Genomic DNA, 24,183 nt, shown 5'->3' with positions numbered 1-24,183 from the left:
TAACTATACTGTTGACACTTTGGATCTCATGACTTTAAGTCTGTAAATTCTGTTTTGTCTTTTTAAGCTTTACAAGATTTTCCAGCACATGGTTCTCAGAAGAAAAGCAAAGAGAGAAAATAGGGAAGAAGCAAATTTAAAGAATAGCTTTGTTTTATGGAAGTGTTTTTCAGTGGTGCTATCATCATGCTAGAATTTTAAAGAGTCTAGAAGAACAAGGAAAACCGAGTAAGGACATAATTGAACACAGATGAAAACTGGCACAAGAACAGTCATTTTAAATAAAACATTTTCTTAAATATGAATATGTCTGCATGTAAAATTACTTCTTTCATTTGTGAATTAAAAATGTTGTCATGAGAATTCAAGCAAGTGATCTTTGTGGTTAATGTCCAACAGTGCTTGCAATACTGTAACCACAGGCACTTGTGAGCTTCAGTTTGCCATACACGATTTCTCCACAAATGTACTTGTCTGGATTATTACTAAAGAGTGAAACTGTTTGAAATATCTTTTGCAGAAATCATTAAGCCCTTATGACAAGCTATTTCACAAGCTATTGAGCAATTTCAAACTCTGCTTTCCTTGAACAGGTTCTTGGACAACCATCAGCTGCTTGGCTGGAAGTTACCTCTGCCTGCACTGGGTCTCCTTGAATATTCCAGACTCATAGGAATGACAGGGGATTTCCTAACAACAGGACTGAGAAAAGGCATCCTTCCTAGAAATCCCCTTTAGAACCAACCAACCACAACCAAAGCAATCGAGACTTTTCCAACATCAACAGGGCTTCCTAACATCCTAACAATAACTGGATGGCTCAGGACTTTTTGTCACATGCTGCCAGGAACAAACAAATACCATGCCTACAAATATCTTAAGGGCAGGTGTCAAAAGGATGGGAACAGACTCTGTTCAGACAGAAAAGGAGCAATGGCAACAAACTGAGACAAACAGGAGGGTCTACCTGAATAGGAAGACAAACATCTTTGCTTTGAGGGTGACAGAGCACTGGAACAGGCTTCCCAGAGAGGTTGTGAAGCCTCCTTCTCTGGAGACATTCAAAACCCACCTGGACGTGATGCTGTGCAACCTGCTCTAGGTGAACCTGCTCTAGCAGGGGGGTTACACTAGGCAATCTCCCCAGGTCCCTTATGACCCTAGAAATTCTGTGGTTCTGTGAATGTTTGTAGCTGCCAGCCTTCTGCTGGTGTCTGCTGAGTTTCTGAGCACCCTAATATTACTTTTGAACATTCTTTCAGATGTGCAACCAATTCAGAGAGTCATATTATTTCTAGATGTCTTGCTCACTCTAATGCCTTCTCTGACAGGCTTCTAGTCTTACATTTCATGCTGGATGACATCAAGATATCATGTTTATCAACCCCATTGTTTTATGTCCTGATTTACAAAATATTTAGGGAATATGAATTGGCCCTAAATAACAGAGTGCTGCTTTAACACTTAGCAGAATCTGATACCATGACATACTCCAGCTAGTGTAAAACTCAATAATAAGACTTTAATATAATTACTCTCCTTGCAACTAAAATTAGATTTTTACCTGTTTCAGCATTAAGAGAATTGAAACTTATCTTAAAAAGTGCTTCCAAGTACCACTCTGACAGTTCATGACTGTTATGATACATATAAAAGACTTATCCTCAGGGGTATGTCTGCAAGCTGTAAGAGCACGTTTTTTGCCTTTTATTTCTCTTCAGATTTTTAGACTTGATACATAATAAACAGTGTTGTGTAATGAGTTTCATTCCATGTGTTTATGCATCAAGATTGTATGAATTAAAGCATGAACAAAGCACCATCTAGGAAATTGCACAGAATTATGGCTGGCAACAGACCTTGGTCCTATAATCAGTGGTTCAGAACAATGATGCAGTCTTTAATTATATGATCAAGAATTTTTCCACCGGGCTTACTGCTGCAGAAGTTGGAGGACACACAGAAGAAGAGGCAAAAGGCTGTATGATAGAAAGGATAGCCTTGTGACATGAACCAGAAAAAAAGCCACTGAAGCTGACTGGAGCAAAACTAAGAAGTCAGACATAAACTCCTTCACAGTTGAAGCAGATATAAGAGAGTCAAATCAGAAAGCTTAGGCTTAGATTAGAGTAACTGGGTTTTGTTTGTTTGGGACACAGAATAGCACCTCTCTGGCTCCATGTTTATGTGTCTACCAAGCTACTGTTTCAGGTTCCCAGCAGGAACACTGGGAATGCCACAGCTTGTAAATATATCAACAGCAAAAGTTTGAGCAATTTGACAGTTCAGCGGCAGACTATTTGGGAAAAGTGACTGGAAGAGGAAAAAAAACCCACCTGGTATCAACCTCATATAAGAGCATCACATTAGAAACAGCAGTCTACGTTCTTTTCTCTTATTATCCATGTAGGGTAGCAATATTTGTTTACCTTGATGTTTTGGTGTTGGAGGAATTACATCAGGCGGATCACAGATAATAACCCCTTCTTTCAACTGAGCAGAATGCACTGTTTCACCAAATGTACAGCAAACCTTGTCACTCTCAGTCAAAGCTGGCAGTGGACTTACAGTCAGCTCCACCTGGAAACAAAATTTTAAAAGGGTAAAATATTTGGAAGAAATGAGCCAAGACCCAGTAAGACATGGAGACTTTGCATTTCAAAGGTGATATTTTAGCTAGCATCACAGAACATAGCTCTCCTTTTCAATTTTTATTTCTTCCCATCTGGTAATCTTTTCTTCTTAAACCTCTACCAATTTTTCCAGGCTGGGTCTTTGTTGAATTAGACTGATAAAAAAACCCCTTGTCCTGTCAATGCATTAGAACAGAACAAAATTGTCTGTACAGATACATCCAAACCCTTTTATTCTTGTCTTCAGCATCCAGTTTAGCAACAGTAAACAGAGTGGTTAACACTTAAACCCTGAAAAAATTAATTAATATTAAATTAACCTTAGGTGTTATTAGTGAATAATGAAAACAGAGCTGGATAGGCTGGAAATGGTGGAGTTTGAAAGGGATGAACAGAAAAGTGGCTTCCTCAAGACTCCATGTAAATGCAAAAAATCCAATGCTGAAAAAGGATTTCTGAGTGGTGGTGAGATCTTAACCTCCTCAGAGAAAGAAAGCATTTGAGAAACTAAAAGCAAAATAAGATGGAAAAACTTAACAAAAAAAGGGAAAACAATTGAAATGAAATTTGGAATTCTGTCCTTGACTTAATGTTTCAAATATGTTAATTATACAGTTTAACTTTTTCCATTTTGTATTGCCAGTAGAAAAGACAACGATCCCTTTCTCATTGAAACCAGTTACACTCTACTAATATTTTTATTCAACATAGAAATGGCCATAACACAATGCTGTTTACATAATTTAGAAATGGAATTGAAGTGACTTGAAAGAAAGTTTCTTTATTTCTGATTAGGAGGAATCAAAAGCCATTTTATTGATTTTACTTGCTGAACACCCCTGGGAAGCACTCAGTCTGCACTGGCATGATCCATTTGGAATTAGAGCAAGTTATGACACCCTGGTCACAGTACAAAAACTCAGTTTTGTTGCCACAGTCGTTTTGCATGCTGAATTTACCTTCTCCATGTACCCAGACTGACTTCGCTGTGTAGGCAAATCCACTGCGGATTTTAAAGCAACAGCTTATGGCTTCAGCGCTTACTTAAGTTCATGCTTAAGTAAGCTGAAAGGGCAGCATGAAATCTCCCCTACTTATTACTTTTTATGGGTTATACAACACTGTGTAACACTTCCATAGTATTCAGATAAGTGTAAGTGCTTCATCATCCATACTAGTGCATCACTTTGGTTTACAGCGGTCAAAAACGTGAACTCAACCTGCAAGAACAGCAGGCAAGAAAGAGCACTATGAGAAATGACAGAGACTGAGATACCAAAACACTCTCCTCTTCCTGGTCTCCACTGTGCATAAAGAAATGCAGATATTCATCTTTCTTGTAGTCACATCAATGTGCTAAAAGAATATTTAAGGAAAGCGTTTTGCTGTTATACCTTAGCAGGAGCTCTGCGACTCATATTTAGAGGGTCTGCACTAATGATAGTCACACATGTGCCACTTGGACTCCACAGCCAGTGGTTCTCCTTATCAGCTGCTCCACAGTCTGCCTTCTTTGTGCACCTGCAAAAAAAAAAAGGAACAAAACCCAAAGCAATATTATAGCTGGCTTCTGCTTTCTCTGAACTATGCAACAATTTCATGAATAGAGACAGAAATTACAACACAAGATGACTACAAATTTGCTTTAGTATTTACTAGTGGGGTTGCTATTAGAGAATTTTTAACAGAACAAGTGGTGCAATTGCTACTGATGGTTTGACATGCCAAAAGCAAGTGCCTATACTATTTTGGACAGCACCTTGAATTAGACAACCCAAATCTATACAGAGGCAGTGATAGCACAGGAACCATTGGGCAGTGGAGCCATCTGAAATCAAGCTTATAATCTTCACTGCAATATATAACAACATCCTGAATGAGAGGGCACAGACTGGCTTTTTTCTGCAGGTCAAATGGCAGACACCTGTGTATTGCCACTGATAAGACACAACACTTGGGACAGCAAAATGCAACGGAGAAGTATTGCTGGGGGCCTACAAGCTTGTGGGGAACTTCTGTGTAAACCCAGCTCTAGAAATGTTATTTTGTAGGGAGTGTTTTCATTAATTCCTGCCACTATTTAAGATCTCTCCCTGCCAAGGCACTGTTACAATTATGGGAAGACAAGAGCAGTTGTGCAGCCTCACAAAAAACACCGGGAGATTTTCCCAGCTCAAGTACAGGAAGAAATGCTGCAGTACAGAAGCTGCATATGTGGCTACAAAAGCTTGTTGAAGGGGGACAATCTCATGTATATTCTTTCCATTCTGTGCAAAGTTTAAGAGAAAATGCTGTAGGATCTCTGGCTGCTGTAGCAGAAAGTAGACTATTAACTCATCAGGGACTTTAACACAGTGCAGTGGTTGCACAGCTCTGTCAAACCTCCTTTAAACAAATCATTTACATACGGAGTCTACGTTCACATAACATATCCCTAAACACACTACTAAGTGCTGTGTGTCACCATGAGACAGAACTGAAACTTAGAAATGAAACACTTTTTTCTCCCCATTGGAAATAAATACTAGCAAATGTGAAAATTCATGTTTGCCTGTTCTCAGAAACCATTAATATTTTGAGATAGTGAGGGCAGTGGTCATATCAGAAACCTGAAGGGAAATCTAAGGAAAATTGCCTTTTTTATGATATATGCCAAGGCATTCAACTCCTGGCAGTTCAGGAGGAGTTTGAGGTTACATTCCAGATTCTCAGGTTTCACCCACAGCAACTGAAATCCCAGGCTGAAAGAGTTACAGTATATTACATAAACCTGCACACACCACATAAGTTTCTCTGCAGTGCTCCATATTATGCTACATCAGGCTGATAGGTAACCTAACGCGATAGTTCACATTTTCAGGCAGGAAACTAGAAGCCTGAAATTCATCTGCATATTATAATTAAACAGCCCCTTTGTTCCAACAGCAAGAAGTTAGAATCACGAATTCCCAACCACTCGTGCCAAGGGGTTAATTAACTTAGTAGTCAAAAAGAGAACTGCAGGACTGCTCTTCCCTCTCGGCACTCCAATCAACTCAGAGTATAAAGAAGAGACATTCCAGGGCTGTTCAGTGCTGTCCTAGTTTACATGTGCTTGAATATTCATTCAGTGAACCTCTGCAGATAGTCAGCAAAATGTCACTTTCTGCTCTCCTATAGGTAGGTGAGGGCTCCCTGTAGCTACACGTCTTGATAGAGGATGTTTATATAAAACCAGCACTTGAGCTATACACTCTATGTTAGAGATAGAATGTTTTTTTCTTTTATGTTCTTTTTTTACACTTTCCTGATGTACTTAAAATATATGCTATAGTTTCTAAAATTGAAATAGGGAGCATTTTTTTATTTTCTGGGAGAACATGTGACTGTATAGTTCACAGAGTGATAAAACATACCGTTAGAATATGTAAAATCATTCTCAGTACCAGCAGAAAAGTATGTATTTTCCCAAACTAATCAAATCTGAAGAAGCCAATGGGGACATTTTTGTGTGCACAGAATATTGATATCAATGTCTGTGTGATAAAATTAAATGATGATCAGGAGCATAAGGCTGAGTACGAAGAGCTGGGATCACCATGGCAAGCAGTCACCCCCAGCACATGTCCAGAGTTGAGCAGTTGCTCTGCCTGCACCCCAGCACACCCAGCAGCGCTCACCTGCCCTCCCTCACGCACCAGCCACAGTACGGATCCCTCGCCTGGGCACACTTCTCACAGTCCGAGTACTTGTGGCAGTCCTGCACAGGCAATCGGTACACCTGGAAAACCAAAAGCAAGGCAAACCTAACAACTGAAGAAGGCACGAGGAGATGGAAATGCACAAGGACATTGAAACCTTTGCGGACTTAGCTCTTCAGTGTCATTGCCTGTGGCAGCAGAAGACTTGGTGCTGTATTATCATACTCAGAGCTCAGCCTGATTTTAACAAAATACATATAAAACCAGTAAGTTCTTTTCCCCCTTAACAAAGTCTAAATTCACACACTTTTTCCTGCTTTTTTCCCCACTCCAGTATTATCTAACCTGTCTTCAAAGTAATGTAGGACATTGTTATAATTGAGAATTATGAGCAAGTCTTATAAAAATGGAGCTTTTTAGTTCCTCCAGTTATATTACTTGTGGAAATCTGCACCTCAGGACAGAAATTGCATCAATGATGCTCTGAATTCAAGAAACAGCTACTGCAGGATGGATACTTTCAAAAGGCTAACTTGGTACTAGCTAGACCACTTTTTAAACAGAATATTCTCCCCTCCCTATCACTACCATGGAGGTGAAATTGTTTGGAAATGCACTTCCAGCCAGAAGGCATTTCAGAAAGTCTGCAAGAGTGAGAGAGCTGGGGTGCTTTGGGTTACTGCACTTCTCCAGGCATAACCTTTCACCATGGAATACATTCACAAAATAAAATAGAAATAATTATGACAGGAAGCAGCAGGGAAAAGAACACCATCAGTTCTCATGTCTCATTCTCCCAGTAAATATACAGCTTCTGTTTTTGATTTCCTTTGGTTCAGAGAATAAACAACTTTTTCTTTGGCGCACACAAAGAAGAGCCATTCCTTTTAGCTATGCTGCAGCAATGATGCAAGAGGAAAACAGGACATACATCTTCCAGTTTATGAGTATGTTTTACTTTTAAACAGCACAAAAAGTGTAGAAACAGTAACTCTGAGATGTAGGCTTTCTTCTGGTCTCATTTTAAACAATTGCAGTTACAAAGCTACTTTGACAGTCTGAGTTTGACCTTTTCTTCATATTCGGAGAGTTAAAGAAAATTACGCAGTTAAGGAAAACGTCAATATTGTGCAATTTTCTTGCTTTTATTAATACAAGGTTTTACCTTTTCAGCATTCTTTTCTTTTTAGCTAACTGAAGCTGAGTTACTGGCACTCTGTCACTAACTGGTACCCATAAGTAATTTAATATCCAGTGAATGACTTTTTTTTTAATGACAAAATATTTCTTTCACAATACTGGCAGGCATAAACAAGCCCTAGAGATTTCCATCTCTGCAAGTTTTGTGTGAACTTAATGACAAAAAAACCAAAACCAAAACCAAACCCAAAAAACCAGCTCCTTTAACAGCCAATTTCAAAATGCAAGGGAACTAATTTTAGAGCTTTTCTAGTTGGCACTCTAAATCAAAAAGTGTTAGAAACTAAAACAAGCAAACAAGCTTGATCATGGTAAGTGACTGCCACAGTGGTCTGCTTTCCTCCCAGTATGGTAAGAACCTTAAGGAATCTGGGATCCTGCCAGTGATGTGCACTTGTAATGAACCAGCATGAGCAGCACAGGGGTGCTAAGCTCCTTTCCAAGTCCCACAAGAAGGTGCAAGGGGTTTCTCCTGCTCTCTGTCCAAGCTTTAGGAGCAGATGGGACTGATTGAAAGCATTTGCTCAAAACCCCCCACTGCTGTTGGCACCACAGCAGAATGTGGGAGAAAAGAGGGGAGAAAGGTGAAACAGGAAAAGGAGAGCTTGATTCTCACTTTGGATCTTAACATCTGGATTGTTCTTCCCTGTGCTTCTCTTGATCTGATTTCTTTTTAAAGAAGCTATCATCTACCACATTACCACTTTCACTTTGTTCAAGTGCTTACAGAGCCAAGCAATTAATTTCTAAATGCTGAGGCAGTCTGTATCTGCCAGGTAGCTCAGCAGCATGCATGCCTATCAGTGCAGCCAGCTGTCCTTTATTGTTTACCTTTAACCATTTAAATGCACAAATCAGGGTTCTGATATCTCTATTCTCACAACCCACAGCCATGCCTAACCCAGAAGTACATGTTTCATCATTTATTCTTCTCCCCTCACTTATGTCATTTTTTTTCTCCCAGCTCCGAAGGCCTCCATTCTCCTCCTGTCTATCTGCTTCTAAAAGTGGGTGGGACTGCTCACTGTAATTAACTCCTGGAGATGACAGTAATGTAATGCCATTACAGAGCTCCCAACTTTAGCTATTCATATTTAAGCTAAACAGGTTTTGTAAAAGAAAACTATTATTCACATAATTCAGAAACTGCAGTGTCTACGAGAGCTACTTGGAAGAGATTTAAGTAAAATCCTTTCTTCAGCAGAAATTTGCTGCATTCTAAATTTAAATGCTTTGTAGTGATTGAATGATTTTTTTTTGCAGGTTTTCTCTGAAAAAAAGTTGTCTGTCATCTTTCTAAATTCTACCATTTCAAGCTGACTGTCACCAGAAAGCTTGTCTTCCTTCAAGGTTGCTGCTATCCCTTACATTGCTCAGCTGCTATCCCTTACACTGCTCAGCAGGACACACAGTAGCCTGGTGGGGACCTCAGGGCTTTTACATGATGTGCCAACTTGTCAAATGGGGTGCCAGGCCACCCAGAGTTTTGTGGACAATGTTGAAGCTTGGAGTTGTGTTCCAAATCTGAACGGAAGCCAAAAGTAACGTCTCTCTCTCACGGTCATATTATTAAATGCTTTATCAGTTTTTTTTCTGGCATTTTTTCCAATGTTGTTTCTAGCCTAAAAACCTTCAGCTAGACTATAACATTCCTGCGGCAGGAATTTATATTAATCCTTTTATAAAACAGTCAGTAGACATTCTTCTTGCACTGTTTTTCCGAATACTCTCCTTTCACAGCCCACTCATTCTCCCTGTGTTACTTGTGTGGAGCATTTCCCATGTTGCATTCCATGTCACTGGCAGGGTTGCAGATGGTCACAGCCTGTCACCCACCTTGTCCTGGAGAGCTGCTGAACCAAGCGTTTGAGGCTGGCAGCTCCAGCCTCCACAAAGAAAAGTGTCAGAAGAGGGTTACCCCGGGGATGGAGGAGAAATCTGGCATCCCTCTCATTTCCTACTTGCTTTTTTTCCTCTCTTTTTTTACAGACCCCCATTGTGCTTTCACCTCACAGCAAAAAGAAGGGGAACCTAGAAGAGACTGCCTGTGCCTTTCCTAGTGAAGTTGGACTTTTCCTGCTGCAATCAGTTCTAGCAGAATCTTGAATGAAAATGTTTCTCAAATATGTAATTGTCTCCAGTGCTGCTTAGTTTCTGACAGTAAGACCCAGAAAAACGACTGGTGGCTTTACAGATGTGTCAGTGCAAGTATGTCAGCCACCAGCATTCTGAGTCCCGAAGTGCCCTTGAAAAGAACTGATGGCAGCTACAGCACCCACCAGTACCCCACACACCCCACACTGAGCACTAGGGCTGCCTGATCCTGAGGCATGCTGGTGCCAAACATTTCCACTTCATCCCTCTCACAGACCCTGTGTGACAGCTCCAGAGGGGAACTCACTGCCCATTCCCAATCGCTAAGCATCACGGATATTACAGTTCTCCAAGTCACAACAAACAAGTCCATCAGCTTAGATTTGAGAAAGATTTTCATACACACAGATTAGGAGGAGTCCCACCAAATAGGGCAATTTCCAGGAACAACTGAGAAATGTATAAATCTCAGAGAAATTTGCAGGGAAAGCAAAAGAGGGCTGGGCCCTTAATTCAAGCAGGACATGTTACCTTGTCTGTGGTCATCACATACAGATTTTCTTGGGTTTGGTCAAGGACCAGGTCCTTCTTTATGGGTTTGTTTAGTTCAATAGTAAGAGAGCTGTACTCAGTTGCAGCGGATGACAGGAACACCTATTTTGTGGAAGAAAACAAAAGGTGGTTAGTCTTGCTTTTCCCCCCACAAATATAATTTTATCTGGCTACTGCTGTAAAAGAAAATAAAAATGTTTCTAAAAATATATTAAGAACAAAAGGAGGACTAAGGAAACTCTTCAAGAAAGACATTGAGGTGCTAGAGAGTATTCAGAGAAGGGCAATGGAGCTGGTGAAGGGTCTGGAGCGCAAGTCTGGTGAGGAGCAGCTGAGGGTGTTCAATCTGGAGAAAAAGAGGCTCAGGGGAGACCTTAATGCTCTCTACAACTACCTGAAAGGAGGTTGTAGTGAGGTGGGGGCTGGTCTCTTCTCACAATTAGTAAGCAAGAGGGAGAGAGGAAAAGGCCTCAAATTGTGCCAGGGAAGGTTCAGATTAGATATTGGGAAATATTTCTTCACAGGAAGGTTTGTCAAGTACTGGAACAGGCTGATCAGGCAACTGGTTAGTCACCATCCCTGGAGATATTTAAGAGATATAGACATGTGTCACTTAGGGACATAGAATCATAGAATCACTAAGGTTGGAAAATACTCCCAAGATCATCAAGTCCAACCACTTAACTAGCATCACCATTTTCACCACTAAATCATGCCTCTAAACACAACATCCACATGACTTCCCATGTGCTTTGGTGAGACTTGGCAGTACTAGGTTTGAGGTTGGACATGGCCATCACTCTCCTTCAAGCAAAAGAAGGTGTTTGGTGTTGCAGTCTTGATATTTTAACACCACAAACATGTCAAGCCTTGAGCAGAATTTATCAGAGCTTCAGCTTGGGCTTTGTATTGCCACCTTTATTCACTGAATGGTCAGAATAACTAGAAAATGAAAAGTTGCTCTTAAACCAGTATGAGCTTGAATAGAGATAAGGCTAAAGCAGTTCTTAGATTACCTAAGGCTATTTATATAAAGCTCTCAGTAGGTATGTAATCCTTTGGGAAAAGCGTCATTCAGGCAATGCTAATTCAATCTGTGTATCAGATAGCTGAGGTACATCAAAAATAATATATTTTTTCTTTGAGATGAAAAATACCAAGCTCCAAGAAAATTTGCTCCTAGTATGAGATCTTATAAATCCCATTTACTTTTAGAGTAGCAGTATGCTATCACTACAGTTCGTAACCTTTTAAATACCTTCCAGTCTTTTAGTCCAGTTTTTTACCTTAAGAATTTTACCATCCGATGTTCCCAGAAAAGCCACGGTGTGCCCATTTTCCACAGCCACAGTGACAGCTGTGAGATTCATCCCTTCTTTTTGCAGTACCGGCTTCTCTATAACACCATTCCTACTTCCCAAAAGGTATGGCAAGTGTTCGGAGCCACAGGGGAAATTTTTGCTGGCATTCTAATAAGGAATAGCAATACAGAGTGACGTTAAACATTCAGATCACTAATTCCTAGCTAAGAATGAAGTGCAGCCCTATTACCAGACAATATAATACCCCTCAGACACTGAAGAGTAGAAAGAGAGAAATGGATTGTGTGGGCATTTGCCCCCAGCCAACAGGCAGTAATCAGACAGCAGCCTGCTAATTGAGAACTGCTTCCACGCTTTCACTTTCCAGGAGACACAAGCAGTTTAACGATTAACCAGTTGGTGTAACTAAAATGAACGTGTCATAGAGACTGGTTTAACCAGCTTTGCCTTGAAGACTGTTTTTTTATTGCTGTTTTGTTTCTTTGCTACAATCCATAAAAAGCAACTCCCTGACAACTGTCTCATGAACTTCAACACGTTCCGTCTTCACTACACTTTAATTCTGAGCTGCAGCAAGAGCCACCAGAAGGAAGTTCATTCACACCTTGCCTTTCCAGCTATATTTGGTAACAAAACTGTCTTTCTGATCTGAAATCCACACCTTCTTTTTGTCAGAAGCCACGGCCACTCGTCACATTCAGGATTTCTGTGTGTGATGCTCACCCCATATGCAGGGTACTGCAGCAAGTAACACTGGCAGTTCGAAGCAAAATGTGTTATTTTGGTTCATCAGCGCTAGTAACTTACTGTGTGGGAGAAGGCTTCAGTCTCACAAGATGAAGGATTATGGGTCAATACCAAAAAAAGTTATTCCCATGCCCCATCTCCTTAGCTGTTCACTCCTCTCCCTGGACTATAGCACACCACCTCTCAGGTTGTGCTCAAACAGATGCTTATGCAAGTGTGTACCTTGCTCGGGCTGGGTAAAGTAAGACATCCTTCTAAATGCTGGCTGAGTTATTTTAAAGATGATTCAATTTCTCAGTCCAGTTTAGGGTTGGCTGCAATAATGAGTGGCATGCACAAGTGGGGCTTGGGAATAGAGTGATGTGGGCAAAACAATCATAAAGCCAACAGAGATGCTGAAAATTGCCTCTCAGAGACAACCGTAGATTGAAGAGCAGTACCTGAATGGGTGTAACAGTACCCTCCAAAAACCTTATAGCCAAGGTAATCACATGTCATAAAAAGATAGCTATCATGCTATGCGAGCATTTTGAGCCACAGCAAAATATAAGCACTACCTGAATACAAGAAATCTGGTATTTCAGTTGTCTGAATATACAAATACAAGTGAGAAAAAATGCTGAATTACAGATACCATCTAAAAGATTCTTAATACCATTTAAGAACATTGTAAATACATTGACTGAAACTACAGTTGTCTAGTGTGATCACCCAGAAACTGATCATGGGTGTAAAAAATCCCTGCATTTGACTCAGTAACTCCCATATCAGAAGGAACCCTTTAAAAGAAATGCATTTAGGAAAGCAACAGTTATCTTTGAGAAAACATCAAATCATTTTTAAAAGACTCAAAATTTTGTCATTTCTTACTTGACCTGTTCCACAACCCCCCCAACCACATTCCATTTCTATAGTGAATCTATCTGCTGAGTTTTCAGTCGTCTTAATATAGTTTAGCTCAAAGCCACCTTAAAACATGTAGCTGTATATTTTCCACAAACTCTAACACGGATTCTAAAACTAATATTTATATTATTCATATTACCAGTCCATGTAATGCACACGGGTTTTCTGCTGAAAAAAGTTTGTAAAATGAGCTGGTATTCTTTTTAGTGTAGCAATCATTCCGGTTTTTTTCCATCTTTTCATTGATGTGCCGCAAGGAAAACACACACATGGCGGATTTAAGAGAGCCGTCATCTTTGTTTACTTTGCTGAAGAGTGCAAGAAGAACTTTGTCATCTGAGGGAGTATCTGCAGGTTGTCCCTGCTGAGCCATGCTCTCAGCCAGTTCTTTTCCAGGTGTAGTGACATAAGCAGAATGACAGTGGTCATAGGCACCATCATCATCTTTGCAGCCCAAGTCCATTTCAAAGTAGGAATAATAATGGGCATCATCTTTGCACAGACGTGCAATCAGTGTGCGGTTGTTGACAGGCTGTTTCTCTTGTTGATCAAAAATAAAATAAACATAATTTTTATCCTCAAAAACTGCCACAAATTGTTGTGTGCTTGATAAGTGATAAGCTGACTTAACAGCTGCTGAGTCTGTATACATTTCAAAAATGTCTTTCCCATCCCTTGCGTAAAGCTGCCGAGTGCTGATTATGATCCCATTGTCATTTGGTCCATTCCCTTTCCCAACAAACAGCACTCGGTCATTATTCAAGGAAGTGATCAGTCCCACAGTTGATACATTCTCATCGTTGCTTGCTACAAAGGACTTTTCTCCACTACTGTCTACGTAATATTTCTCATCGCTAATGTTCTGTAGATCTCTGATGGCACAGATTCCTTTAAAAAGGCTTCCACATACCACAGTTGTATTATCCGCCTTGTTCAGCAACAGTAATTTGTTATAATTGTCTGTCAGTACGGCCTCTTTACATTGATTTTCATCAATGGGAGGTGTGCATTTTTTATGGTCCTTCCTTGGACCTGTTTCTACAGATCTTATTACTTCCAGGTTTTCTGTAAGCTGATAAAGCGCATTTACCACTCCCAAATAGATTATCCCAGTGTCATTATCCACCGTTAAATGATTTAGCTCTGTAGCACTCTGAAAAAATTTCAGTTCCTCGTTTCTGGATAAGGTGACACAAAAACAGCTCAAAATGGTCAGTGTCCAGATCCATAAAGCCATTTCTATGTAATACCTAAAAAGGAAAAGAAGATAATAACATGAAACTTATAAAAAAATACAATTTACACAAAACTGAGAAATGTGGAAATTTTTCTCTTTCGTGACTTAAATACACTTATCCTTGTGCAGGTGTAGACAGCATGAAGGTTATGGAAAGCCTCAAATCCTGTTAACTGCCTAGCAATTTAATCTGTTGGGGAAGGATTTAACAAGGTCATATGTCTAAATGATTATTATAAAACCAATTAGGTAATCAGTCCTGTGCTAAAGCACGATGAGAACAACAACCAATTTGAAACAACATGGAGTGACAAAATATGGTAGCACTTGTCCAGACAGCATCATATTCTGTCAATTATTTACTGCTGAAATTTAAAAAATAATTTGGAAAATCCCAGTGCTTCAGGTAGCTCATCCTTAAGAGGTGGGGGGGAATTTACATAAAAGTGTTTGAAACATTTGGTATTGTGGAGCTTTCCCCAGAAAGGAAAAAAACTTTCCGTTGAGTACAAGCAAGTCTGGATCTGGCTGCTGATGTTTTTTGAGAAGGCATTACACTAATCCTTCATCAATGTGAAGTCAGAAGATGGTAGACCCCTTAATATGCAACATTGCCTTTGACTGCTGGCATACATTAAGGTGCAACACTTCCATTCACTAGAGCACTGCAATTTAATAGTTTCAAATCTGTCTTAAGAATATCACTTAACATTTTTTTGGGGATTATGATTCCATTACCTGTTTTTTCCTTATCCCTTTCAGAATTGTTACTTCCCAAGAAGATCACCTGGCTGTTTGGAATTAGACAAAGACCTTCTGAAGCTTGTAAGCAGGGGTCTAATTTTAATCTGAAGAGTTAAATGAGGAGTCTCAGCTGGCTTCCTAAGGCCAGAACATTTTGTCAATGTTTTCTTAAAGTGTTTAGTTCTGAGAGCAGAAAACAAAAGGTGGCATGCTTGGACACACTGATGTTAGGGGAAAAAGATGAATACTGTTTAGAGGAAGGTCAAATATAATTCACCATATTTTCATTTTCAAAGTCAGCCATAGGATTCTTTAATCTGATGAGGAAAGAACCTGTAATTTTACAGGCAATCTCAAGTTAAATCTGAAAATATCTGGAAATCTAAAGAGAAAGGAAACAATAAAAGCACAGAAAAGACAGGCGAAACATTTAACAAAGCAATCTAACAGGCAAAAGTTTCATAGGAGGAGTAAAAGAGCATGAAATGCCAAAACCAGAAACTGAAAAAATAAAACTTAAAAAAAAATAAAAATAAAGGAACCTTGCTCCTGTGTTTGGCAAGAGCAATAGACTCTGGTGGGATGTGAAAGAGAATGGCTGAATCATCATTTATACTGGGTAACTAAAACTAAATGTTAACAACCTGGATACAAAAGTTTGAACGGGGAAGGAAGGACTTTTGTTGTGAGCACAAGCCATCTGTGAGCTTCCCAAACCACCTCAGCCCTGCCAATGCAGAAGGACAACGCCTGTCCTCCAGTATTTGAGTGTGTTTTGCTCCTCTGTGGAGAAAATGCATGTGCAAGGGTGAGAACAACTGTTCTAAAATCAGAGTGAACTGAACTTCTAAATCCCCAAAAACCTACTAAATGAAACTTAGGATAGTAAAGAAGAATAAATAAAAGGCTAACTTCAATCTTGTTTTGCTGAAGCTCCTATCGTACCAAACTGAGTATCTAGCTATAAAATGATGCCAAAGACAAGAGAGTACATCACAGCAGCACAAGCTGGACTTTCTGTCCAATGATAGATTGAGTTCCTATGACAGTGACCAAGAAAAGGCTAAGAATTATAACCTATTCTCCAGACACACAGACTTTAGTACATGCTCTGCAATGTAATCAAGTGTTGGGTCTCTTTACAACAGTTGACCTTCTCTAAGGAACCCAGAATTCTTCTGAATTCCTCTCTTCTTTTCTTACTGTTCCAAATGACTTAAATTTTCCAAACAAGCTTTGGTCCCCCCTTACTTTTCCATTGCTAAATGATATGTGATAATGTTTGTCATCTAGTTTCAAATATTATCCCTTACAGTTATCTGCAATGAAATAAAACAATGGCTTGACACACTACTGCAGTGTTGTTTCATACCAGTTTTATCATTCTATTATCTATTGCACAGGGATCAAATGCAGAATTGGGATTCATTTGTTCCTGCTTTACTCACAAGGTAATTTTTAGATTATTATAATCTCTGCTCTCAGTCAAAGAAACCCCCATAAATAGCTCTACTTACAAAATATACCTTAAGTGAATGGAAAGTAATCATTTTACCTTAATTACTGTACTCAGTTCACCTCCACATTCATGTATTTCAGTGGATTCAAAAATCCCATTTTGTCCATTGGTGGCACCCAGGGCACAAAGGCTGCATTTGCAATACTCCTGCCTTTGTCCCAGAAGAATGAAGAGTCTTGCTGGTTCATGCCAGAGCCAAGACTTATGAAAAAGTACATTTTGCATCTCTAAATCAGACTCCAAGAGGAGTAATTAATTCTCTGCATAAAAATGGGTAAAGCTTCCTCCCTATTATTTTCTGCCTTTTTTACTTATAAAAATTTTGACTTAAATTATTCAGAACTACATGCATTCTCCATTAATTGTGCCTTATCTTTTTTTATTAATTTGTTTTTGTTATTTACTCTCTGCCACTCCTGTCTCATGCCAATCCCCATCAGATCAGCTCAGATCTCTATGCAAGGTAACAGTTCATCATTCTCTGTATCTATTAGTTTCACTGTCCATCCGCCCTTCAAAGCAAATAGTAAAAAAAAATTAAATACACTGTGAAGAGATTCAGAATTAAACTCTCATTCACTTCTCAAATAGCAGGTTTAAGAAGAGAAAAAAAGCAAATACAATGAAATGAGATGAACTACAACCACAGGCCATTTTCACCTGATCTTAACTTAATTGGGAAGAAGCAGCTGGAAGAATCCTTCTATGACCAGCTGGTGTGATAAGAATGACAGTGCTGCTATTAAAACACAGATGCTGTACTGAATTAGATGCTCGGAGAATGTATCAAAAAGCAGTTTCCTGTTGTGAAAAACTTCCACTTTCAATGAACAAGTCACAGAAACACAAGAGAAAAGGTGTAAGAAGCATAGGCTGGAGCATGGAATCCATGATGTTCTGCACAGGAAATGTATTTCCAATGGCTTAATCACACACTGCATTTACACACAGGCTGGGGTGGCTTACTCTAAGTCATGCCCTGGTCCTGAGAGCTGTCATATACCCTCCACCCTCAATGTGCACTTAGTTTTAAGCCCTTAGCAGACTCAGGATAAAAGAAGACCAACAGAGCATTTGACCACATCATTGTTTTTTCTCTCTCAAAGTCTTGTCTCCATCCTGTCTCTTGTCCCCCCTACTGCTTCCTACAAGAAATATGAAACTCTAGAAGTTATGTGCAGGAAACACAGGGCACCCAGGAGAACGCTTCATACAGGGGAACTGCCATAAAATGACACCGTCTTGGAATCCCACAACTACCAGAGCTCTGCCCCACAGAGGTCAATTTTAAAGTTAGTACCCATAACTTTATATCTTTCTACTCATGCAAGACCAATAACCTTAAATAACACCCAATTTTTCAAAAGGCATGCAGGAAAAAGGAGCATCTATAATCTACAAGCAAAAAGTGAGCTTCAAATTGACTTCACGTTATTATAAACAACCCTGAGAATCAGCACCAGCACCACGCTCGGCAGGTGTTCTCCTCCGTCACTGTAAAATCATCTGCGGTGCTTGTACACAAGAGCTTTCAACTTTTCACCCATCCCCAGTCACTTCAGCCTTTGATATATCTTTAGCTTTATGCTAATTCATTTCTTACATTTGCTTCAGCTGAAGTAAGAGAATACCAAATTTTGCCTGAAACTGGAATAACTGAGAACTAAAACAAGTGTTATTCCCAAAAAACAGTGGATGAGAAAATCTTCAGTGAAGGAATAATCTCACCAGTTTAGCTTCTGTGGTGTTTTTGCAGAGTATTTCTTCATTAACCATATATATATTTAATTAAACCCTGCTACGTCCTCTCATCCAGACAAAATTTTTTTACTCAAAATTCTGGTCTAGAGACAAGCACTTCTTCCAAGCAAGGCAGATGCTGATACACTTTAATAGTAAGAGATGCAGAAAACTGTGGTTCTCCCAGCAAACTTTCCCCTAATCAGAGGAACTCCAAAAGATGCAAAAGACACTTAAATTGGAAAAAAAAAAAAGGTAAAAAAGACTGAAAAAATGTGACATAAAGAAGGTAAAATCCAAAGAATGTACTCCAATGGCATAGTTAGTTGGGGAAAGATGAATGAAAATTCTCTTCTCTCTCATTTTTAGTAACTCTTTAGCTCTTATTAAGTGTGCCAGATGTTGAAAAGAATTCCTCTTTCAGTTTTAGGCTCAAAGGAAGTCAGAACAGAAATTAGAGAATGCATGAGAAGCAGGGGATGAGCAGAGTTTCAGTCTGGATTTCAAAGTTTGTACTTCTGCCAGAACTGTAGGTAAATGTAAACTCTTCCCCAGTTACAACTTTTACTACTATTTCCTAAAACAAATGAGCTTTGGAGCTCACTGGTTCAGAGAATGAATCACCTGAAACAAGACTCTGCAGGATTCAAACCCATTTTCCAAAAGCACAGCAACATGCTAGAAAGAATTTGGACAGAGGGGAGCCACTTTTTTGTTATACTATGCCACACATCCAAAACTGGTAGAACCAGTGAGAATAGTGATCACTGTGATGGTGTCCATCCCTGTAGTTGTGACAGTTTGCTGTCAGTAGCTGGGACCTGTGGGTCACAAAACTGTGGGAGGTCATGCTGTGGAGAATGAGAAACCAATATCCACTTCATTAGATGTTGTGAGAGCCCGTACTGCTCAAAAGGAGTAATTTTCCTTCTCTTTCACTTCTCCTCAAAACACAATTTGCTAAGCTATATAGACCATCTTCACATGGGACAAACAATTACATCAGGTCAAACTGCCTGTAAAGTGGCAAAAAATGGACAAATACTTTAATACTGTTTCTATTCCTGATGTGGAAGTCAAAAGTTTTGCTTGTTTTCATGAGGCAGATTTTCAAATGTTTTCCTTTTATTTTTTTGAGTAATTTTCAATAATATAAGATTTCTTTTTTTTAATATGTGTAATGGTCATACTGATATGGATCTTCTTTTACAAGGAGTGGTTGAAAATTATGGATTTGCCAAGGAAATAATGAATGTTACACCCTCAGTCCCTGTGCCTTCTGTTGGTGTTTTCCTGCAGTCCCTGGGAAAACAAACGGAAGACACACAGAAACACAAATTCAGGTTACTGAAAACCAGGGTTTCTTATACCAAGAATAAGCTGTGGTGCCTGCCTAACCACTCTGTCATTCCCTTCCTCAGCTTAACAGGATGAGAAAAATATGATTAAAGGATTGGGGGTTGAGATAAGGACAGGGAGAGATCACTCATCAATTACTGTCACAGGTAAAACAGCTGCAACTTAAGGAAATTATTTTAATTTGTTGCCAGTCAAAATCAGAGTAGGATAATGAGAACTGAAACCAAACTTTAAAAAAATCTTTTCCCCACACCCTCCCTTTTTCCTGGGCTCAACTTTACTCCCAAGTTCTCTACTTTCTCACTGTAAGCAGCACAGAGAGATGGGGAATGGGAACTGCAGTCAGTTCACCACGTCGTCTCTGCCACTCCCTCCTTGTCACGCTCTTCCCCTCCTCCAGCACATGTTCTGTCCCACGTGAAACAGTCCTTCATGGTCTTCTCCAAAGTGATTCCTTCCCTGGATGGGCTGCTGTTCTTCATGAACTTTTCCAGAGTGGATCCCTTCCTCAAGGTGCAGTCCTTCAGGAACAGACTGCTCCAGTGTGGGTCCCCCACAGGGTCACAAATCCTGCCAGCAAACCTGCTCTGGTGTGGCAGCTCTCTCCACAGGCCACAGGTCCTGCCAGGAGCCTGCTCCAGTGTGAGCTTCCCACAGGGTCACATTCTCCTTTGGTGTTGGGTCCTCCAGGGGCTGCAGGTGGATCTCTGCTCCCCCGTGGACCTCCATGGGCTGCAGGGGCACAGCTGCCTCACCATGCCCTGCACCGTGGGCTGCAGGGGAATCTCAGCTCTGGTGCCCGGAGCACCTCCTCCCTCCCCATCTTCCTTCACTGACAGAGTGAAGTGTGTCTGCAGAGTTGTTTGTCTCACATTTTTTCACTCCTCTCTCCTGGCTTCTGTTGCACAGTAGCTTTTTCCCCTTAAATCTGTTATCCCAGGGCACTACCATCATTGTTGAGGGGCTTGGCCCTGACCGGTCCAGGTCTGTCTTGGAGCCGGATGGCATTGGCTCTGTTGGACATGGGGGAAGCTTCTGGCAGCTTCTCACAGAAGGCACCTTTGTAGCCCCCACTACTACACCTTACTATGCAATCCCAATATACCTATACCATGGTTTCATCTGTCAAGAATGAGTTGTACTTTGGTCCAAAGAGAAGTAAATCTCTATCTTGTGCCTACATCATCAGCAGAGGCCAGCAGTGTCTGGGAGAGGAGAGTATGCACTGCATGGTTCCCCTGGGAAAAGGGTACAAGCAAGAAGATGTTTCCATCACTCTGGAGACTCTAATCTTTCAGAAGATCTGAGATATCAGCAGCAAAAAGAGCTCAGATAACTCACTGCCTGAGATAGCCCATTAACCCATGTGGACACTGTGACATCCCGCAGCCTAGTTAGCTGGAAGCTCAAGGGCAAAGTGATGTGTTTGAAAGGATGAGGAAACGTTGCATGAGCAAGATGATCCAAAGGGAATTTTAAGGACTTTTCCTGACTTTTGCTTACAAAGTCATCGCTTTCAACCTTCACACAAGTTAAAAAGATGAGTTTTGGGAACCTGTACCACCAATCATATACCAAAGATCACCAAATCTTTCTCATGTCTCACAGGCTTCAAAGGGATAGGCAGGGGATTAAACAGGGTATCTCATTCAGCTCTAGTATCCCTGGCAATTACAGTAAAACAGTATTGCTGCATACCACCAACCCAGTGATGTTTTCTTGTCCCACCTTAGAAAAGGTTTTTCCCAGCATTGTAATTGAATTAACAGCTGAGGAACACAACTATCTTTTACAGTAGGTTCTGTATCCACCGGCATCCCAGCATGCCCATGACAAGGACTCTCACAAACTTGGTGCAAAATTGGCAGGATTGTGTCAAAAGTTTAAGAGAGGCAAACAGCTAGCAAATTCAGAATTCTTATTTATAATTATGTTATTATCTTCAAGCTAAATTAATAAGACTATTAGTAGTCTGAATCAAAACCTTACATCCATGCACACCTGAACTCCAAATTATTTAATATTCTGATCCATATCCAAACTCAGAGCAAGAGGGAGCCATGTGAGCATTAATTTTTCAACTAGGAGTTACTCAAAGGAACATTAACAACAGGTAATGAGACTCAGGAAATGCATACATACAAATTTTGCTATTGCACTCCAGAACTTCCAGTAATGTGCTGTCTCTGCAACATCAGTAGGTAAACAAAACAGAAGAGTAGCACTTAGCAGATTTATATGCACTCTTCGAAGCAGAGACTCTAATGAATTCCCCGGTTCATTCCAGTCAGACCTGGCAGTATTTTGATTTTGAAAATCTTTTATACCATGGATCTGCCATAGTCCAAGGATAGGTTTTTTGGCTGGTCTTAGGAATCAAAATAAAATTTCTTTTAAGTGAAATACTTTCAAGATTTTACAGTGTCAAGCAGTTTTTTTTAAAAAAAGTCAATAAAAACAGCTGCTGTGAAGAGACCTCATTCGACAGCACTAACTACCAGCAATTACTGATTATAAACCACTTTGAGACAAGGTTAGCTTATGCCAGAAAGGTCTCTTCAAATCCTATTTTTTATTATGAAGACAAGTGTTCATATTATCATCCTTAATAAGAGGGTTGCACACTCACATTCCAGCCCCACTAATGCAGGCAGGAGCACACACAGAGAAGAGAAACTGCAGAAGCAGACTTGCATTCATGCCTTCCTGGACCACACCTCCTTTTCAGTTTGGGCCTCTACATTCATCCCACCATCTTTTTTCCATTCTCTCAGTAGCAATGAAGCACTCATTTTAATGAGGCCTCACTTTCTCAAGTGTTACAAAGATGTAGTTGATCTGCAAGAAAAGCAGCTGAGTGACACCTTTAATAGCAAGCAGCTGACTTGTCAGGAATCTGAACCCACAGAATCTCCTCTTTGACCTGCTTTGTGATTTTGTTTGATCTACCAATGAACAAAAATTAAGATTTTTTTTTTTTTTACAGTCTCATTGAGCACTAATCCCAATGATGCCCTATGGACCAACACCCAGCTGAATCAGTCTGCAGTGAGCACAGGGCCACAGGCCACTCCAGACACTCCCAAAGTCACTTATACTTTTACGCTACCTAATCCTGCAAATGGCCAAATCTAATTTGGCCCCAAGTGTAAACACCTGCTGCAGCTGCCTGAACTTCAGAGGGGATGACTTCCTGCAGCAACCTCTATACGAGGTGGACACAGAAGACCAGCAGAAAGCGGGGATGCCTCATCCACACTCACCAGCTCCATGCAAGCCCCAGGTTATTTTACCCTTTCTGCAACCCAGGAAAAAATATTACTTTCTTTTAGCTTGTGAACCTGCAGAAAATGAGAGTCTGAAGCATGGAAGGAAAGCCCAGGGAGTTAGGAAGTGCTGTTTCGCTGGCTTTCCTTGCACTAATAAGGGTATTACAGCACAAGGAAAAAAATGCATTTATACTGATAGTAAAAGGAGACTCTGTGTCACCAGCTCCATGCTACAACAACGAACTGCTTGTTTTCAGTGCTATAAGGTCATCTTCAAGGACGGGTTTCGGACTTCTCCTGGAAGAAGCCAGAAAGGAGGCGGATTTTCTTCCAGCGTGGGGGAATCGGAGCATGACCATGTGGAAACAAACACAGAGTATTCCAGCTCCTTCCTTGCCAGAACCAGTTCTTCCTTGTAACTAACCATTTATCACATGCACAAAGAAATATTCAAGTCGAAAGGACATTTGCAGCACCTGTGAGTTCAAATTGTATAAATGTGCCTTGGGATGTCACAGGCAGGCAGTTGGTCTCGCTCCCCTCCTCAAAGCAGAAGCACCAAACCGCGCTCTGATGTCCTGCACAGCCGCACCTTTTTGCAGCAGCACCAGCCCCCTTCAGCAGCAGCCTGAACCTGCATGTCCCCCTTGCTGACTTGAGCACAGCGAGAGGAGAGCTGCAAAGAGCGAAGGATTTCTTCGCTAAGATGTAGCTGTACAGAACAGCACACAGACATTTAAAGCTATGCATAATTTTGGCCCGAGGCAGAGCCAACATTTTTTGTCTTCCTATTATATGGTGTCATAGGGCTTAATAGAAGAATCCTGTATAAACTGCAATGATAATGCCATATGAAATTGATCCCATGAATCAGTGGGGTAAATAAGTTTTAACCCATAAATAATGAAGTGCAAATACAGTGAGTAAGTAATCAAGCCCCATGCAAAAAAGTCCTTTCCTTCCAATTCTACCTCTCACTTGGTGGAGTGTTTGCTGTGTGATTCCCTGTCTCATCACCATGATGTCTTCTTATTCTTCTATTTATCTTTATTTTGTTTTTCTATTTGGGTTTAACAGATTCCTGCACTCTTAATTTTCATGTATTTATCTGTCTGTGCCAGTGATTTATCCAGGACTTCTGAGACATAGGCTAAAAGGTCTATGAAAATGGGAAGCTATTG

General features: G+C 40.3%; 1 protein-coding gene across 5 annotated transcripts in view; it reads right to left on the bottom strand.

Moving 5' to 3' along the window:
• The window catches only part of PLXNB2 (plexin B2), a 263,743-nt gene that overhangs the window by 66,039 nt on the left and 173,521 nt on the right, over positions 1-24,183 (bottom strand). For all 5 annotated transcript variants that reach the window (XM_032105466.1, XM_032105464.1, XM_032105469.1 and 2 more), the window contains 6 exons: positions 13,274-14,384; positions 11,446-11,628; positions 10,139-10,261; positions 6,293-6,393; positions 4,028-4,154; positions 2,430-2,580 (listed from right to left, as the gene is read on the bottom strand). In XM_032105466.1, the coding sequence (XP_031961357.1) occupies positions 2,430-2,580; positions 4,028-4,154; positions 6,293-6,393; positions 10,139-10,261; positions 11,446-11,628; positions 13,274-14,384 (1,796 nt within the window). The remainder of the gene's footprint in view (positions 1-2,429; positions 2,581-4,027; positions 4,155-6,292; positions 6,394-10,138; positions 10,262-11,445; positions 11,629-13,273; positions 14,385-24,183) is intronic.

Source organism: Corvus moneduloides, chromosome 4, assembly GCF_009650955.1.
Source record: "Corvus moneduloides isolate bCorMon1 chromosome 4, bCorMon1.pri, whole genome shotgun sequence".
Taxonomy (NCBI): domain Eukaryota; kingdom Metazoa; phylum Chordata; class Aves; order Passeriformes; family Corvidae; genus Corvus; species Corvus moneduloides.
This window is presented reverse-complemented; position numbering and strand designations above follow the sequence as displayed.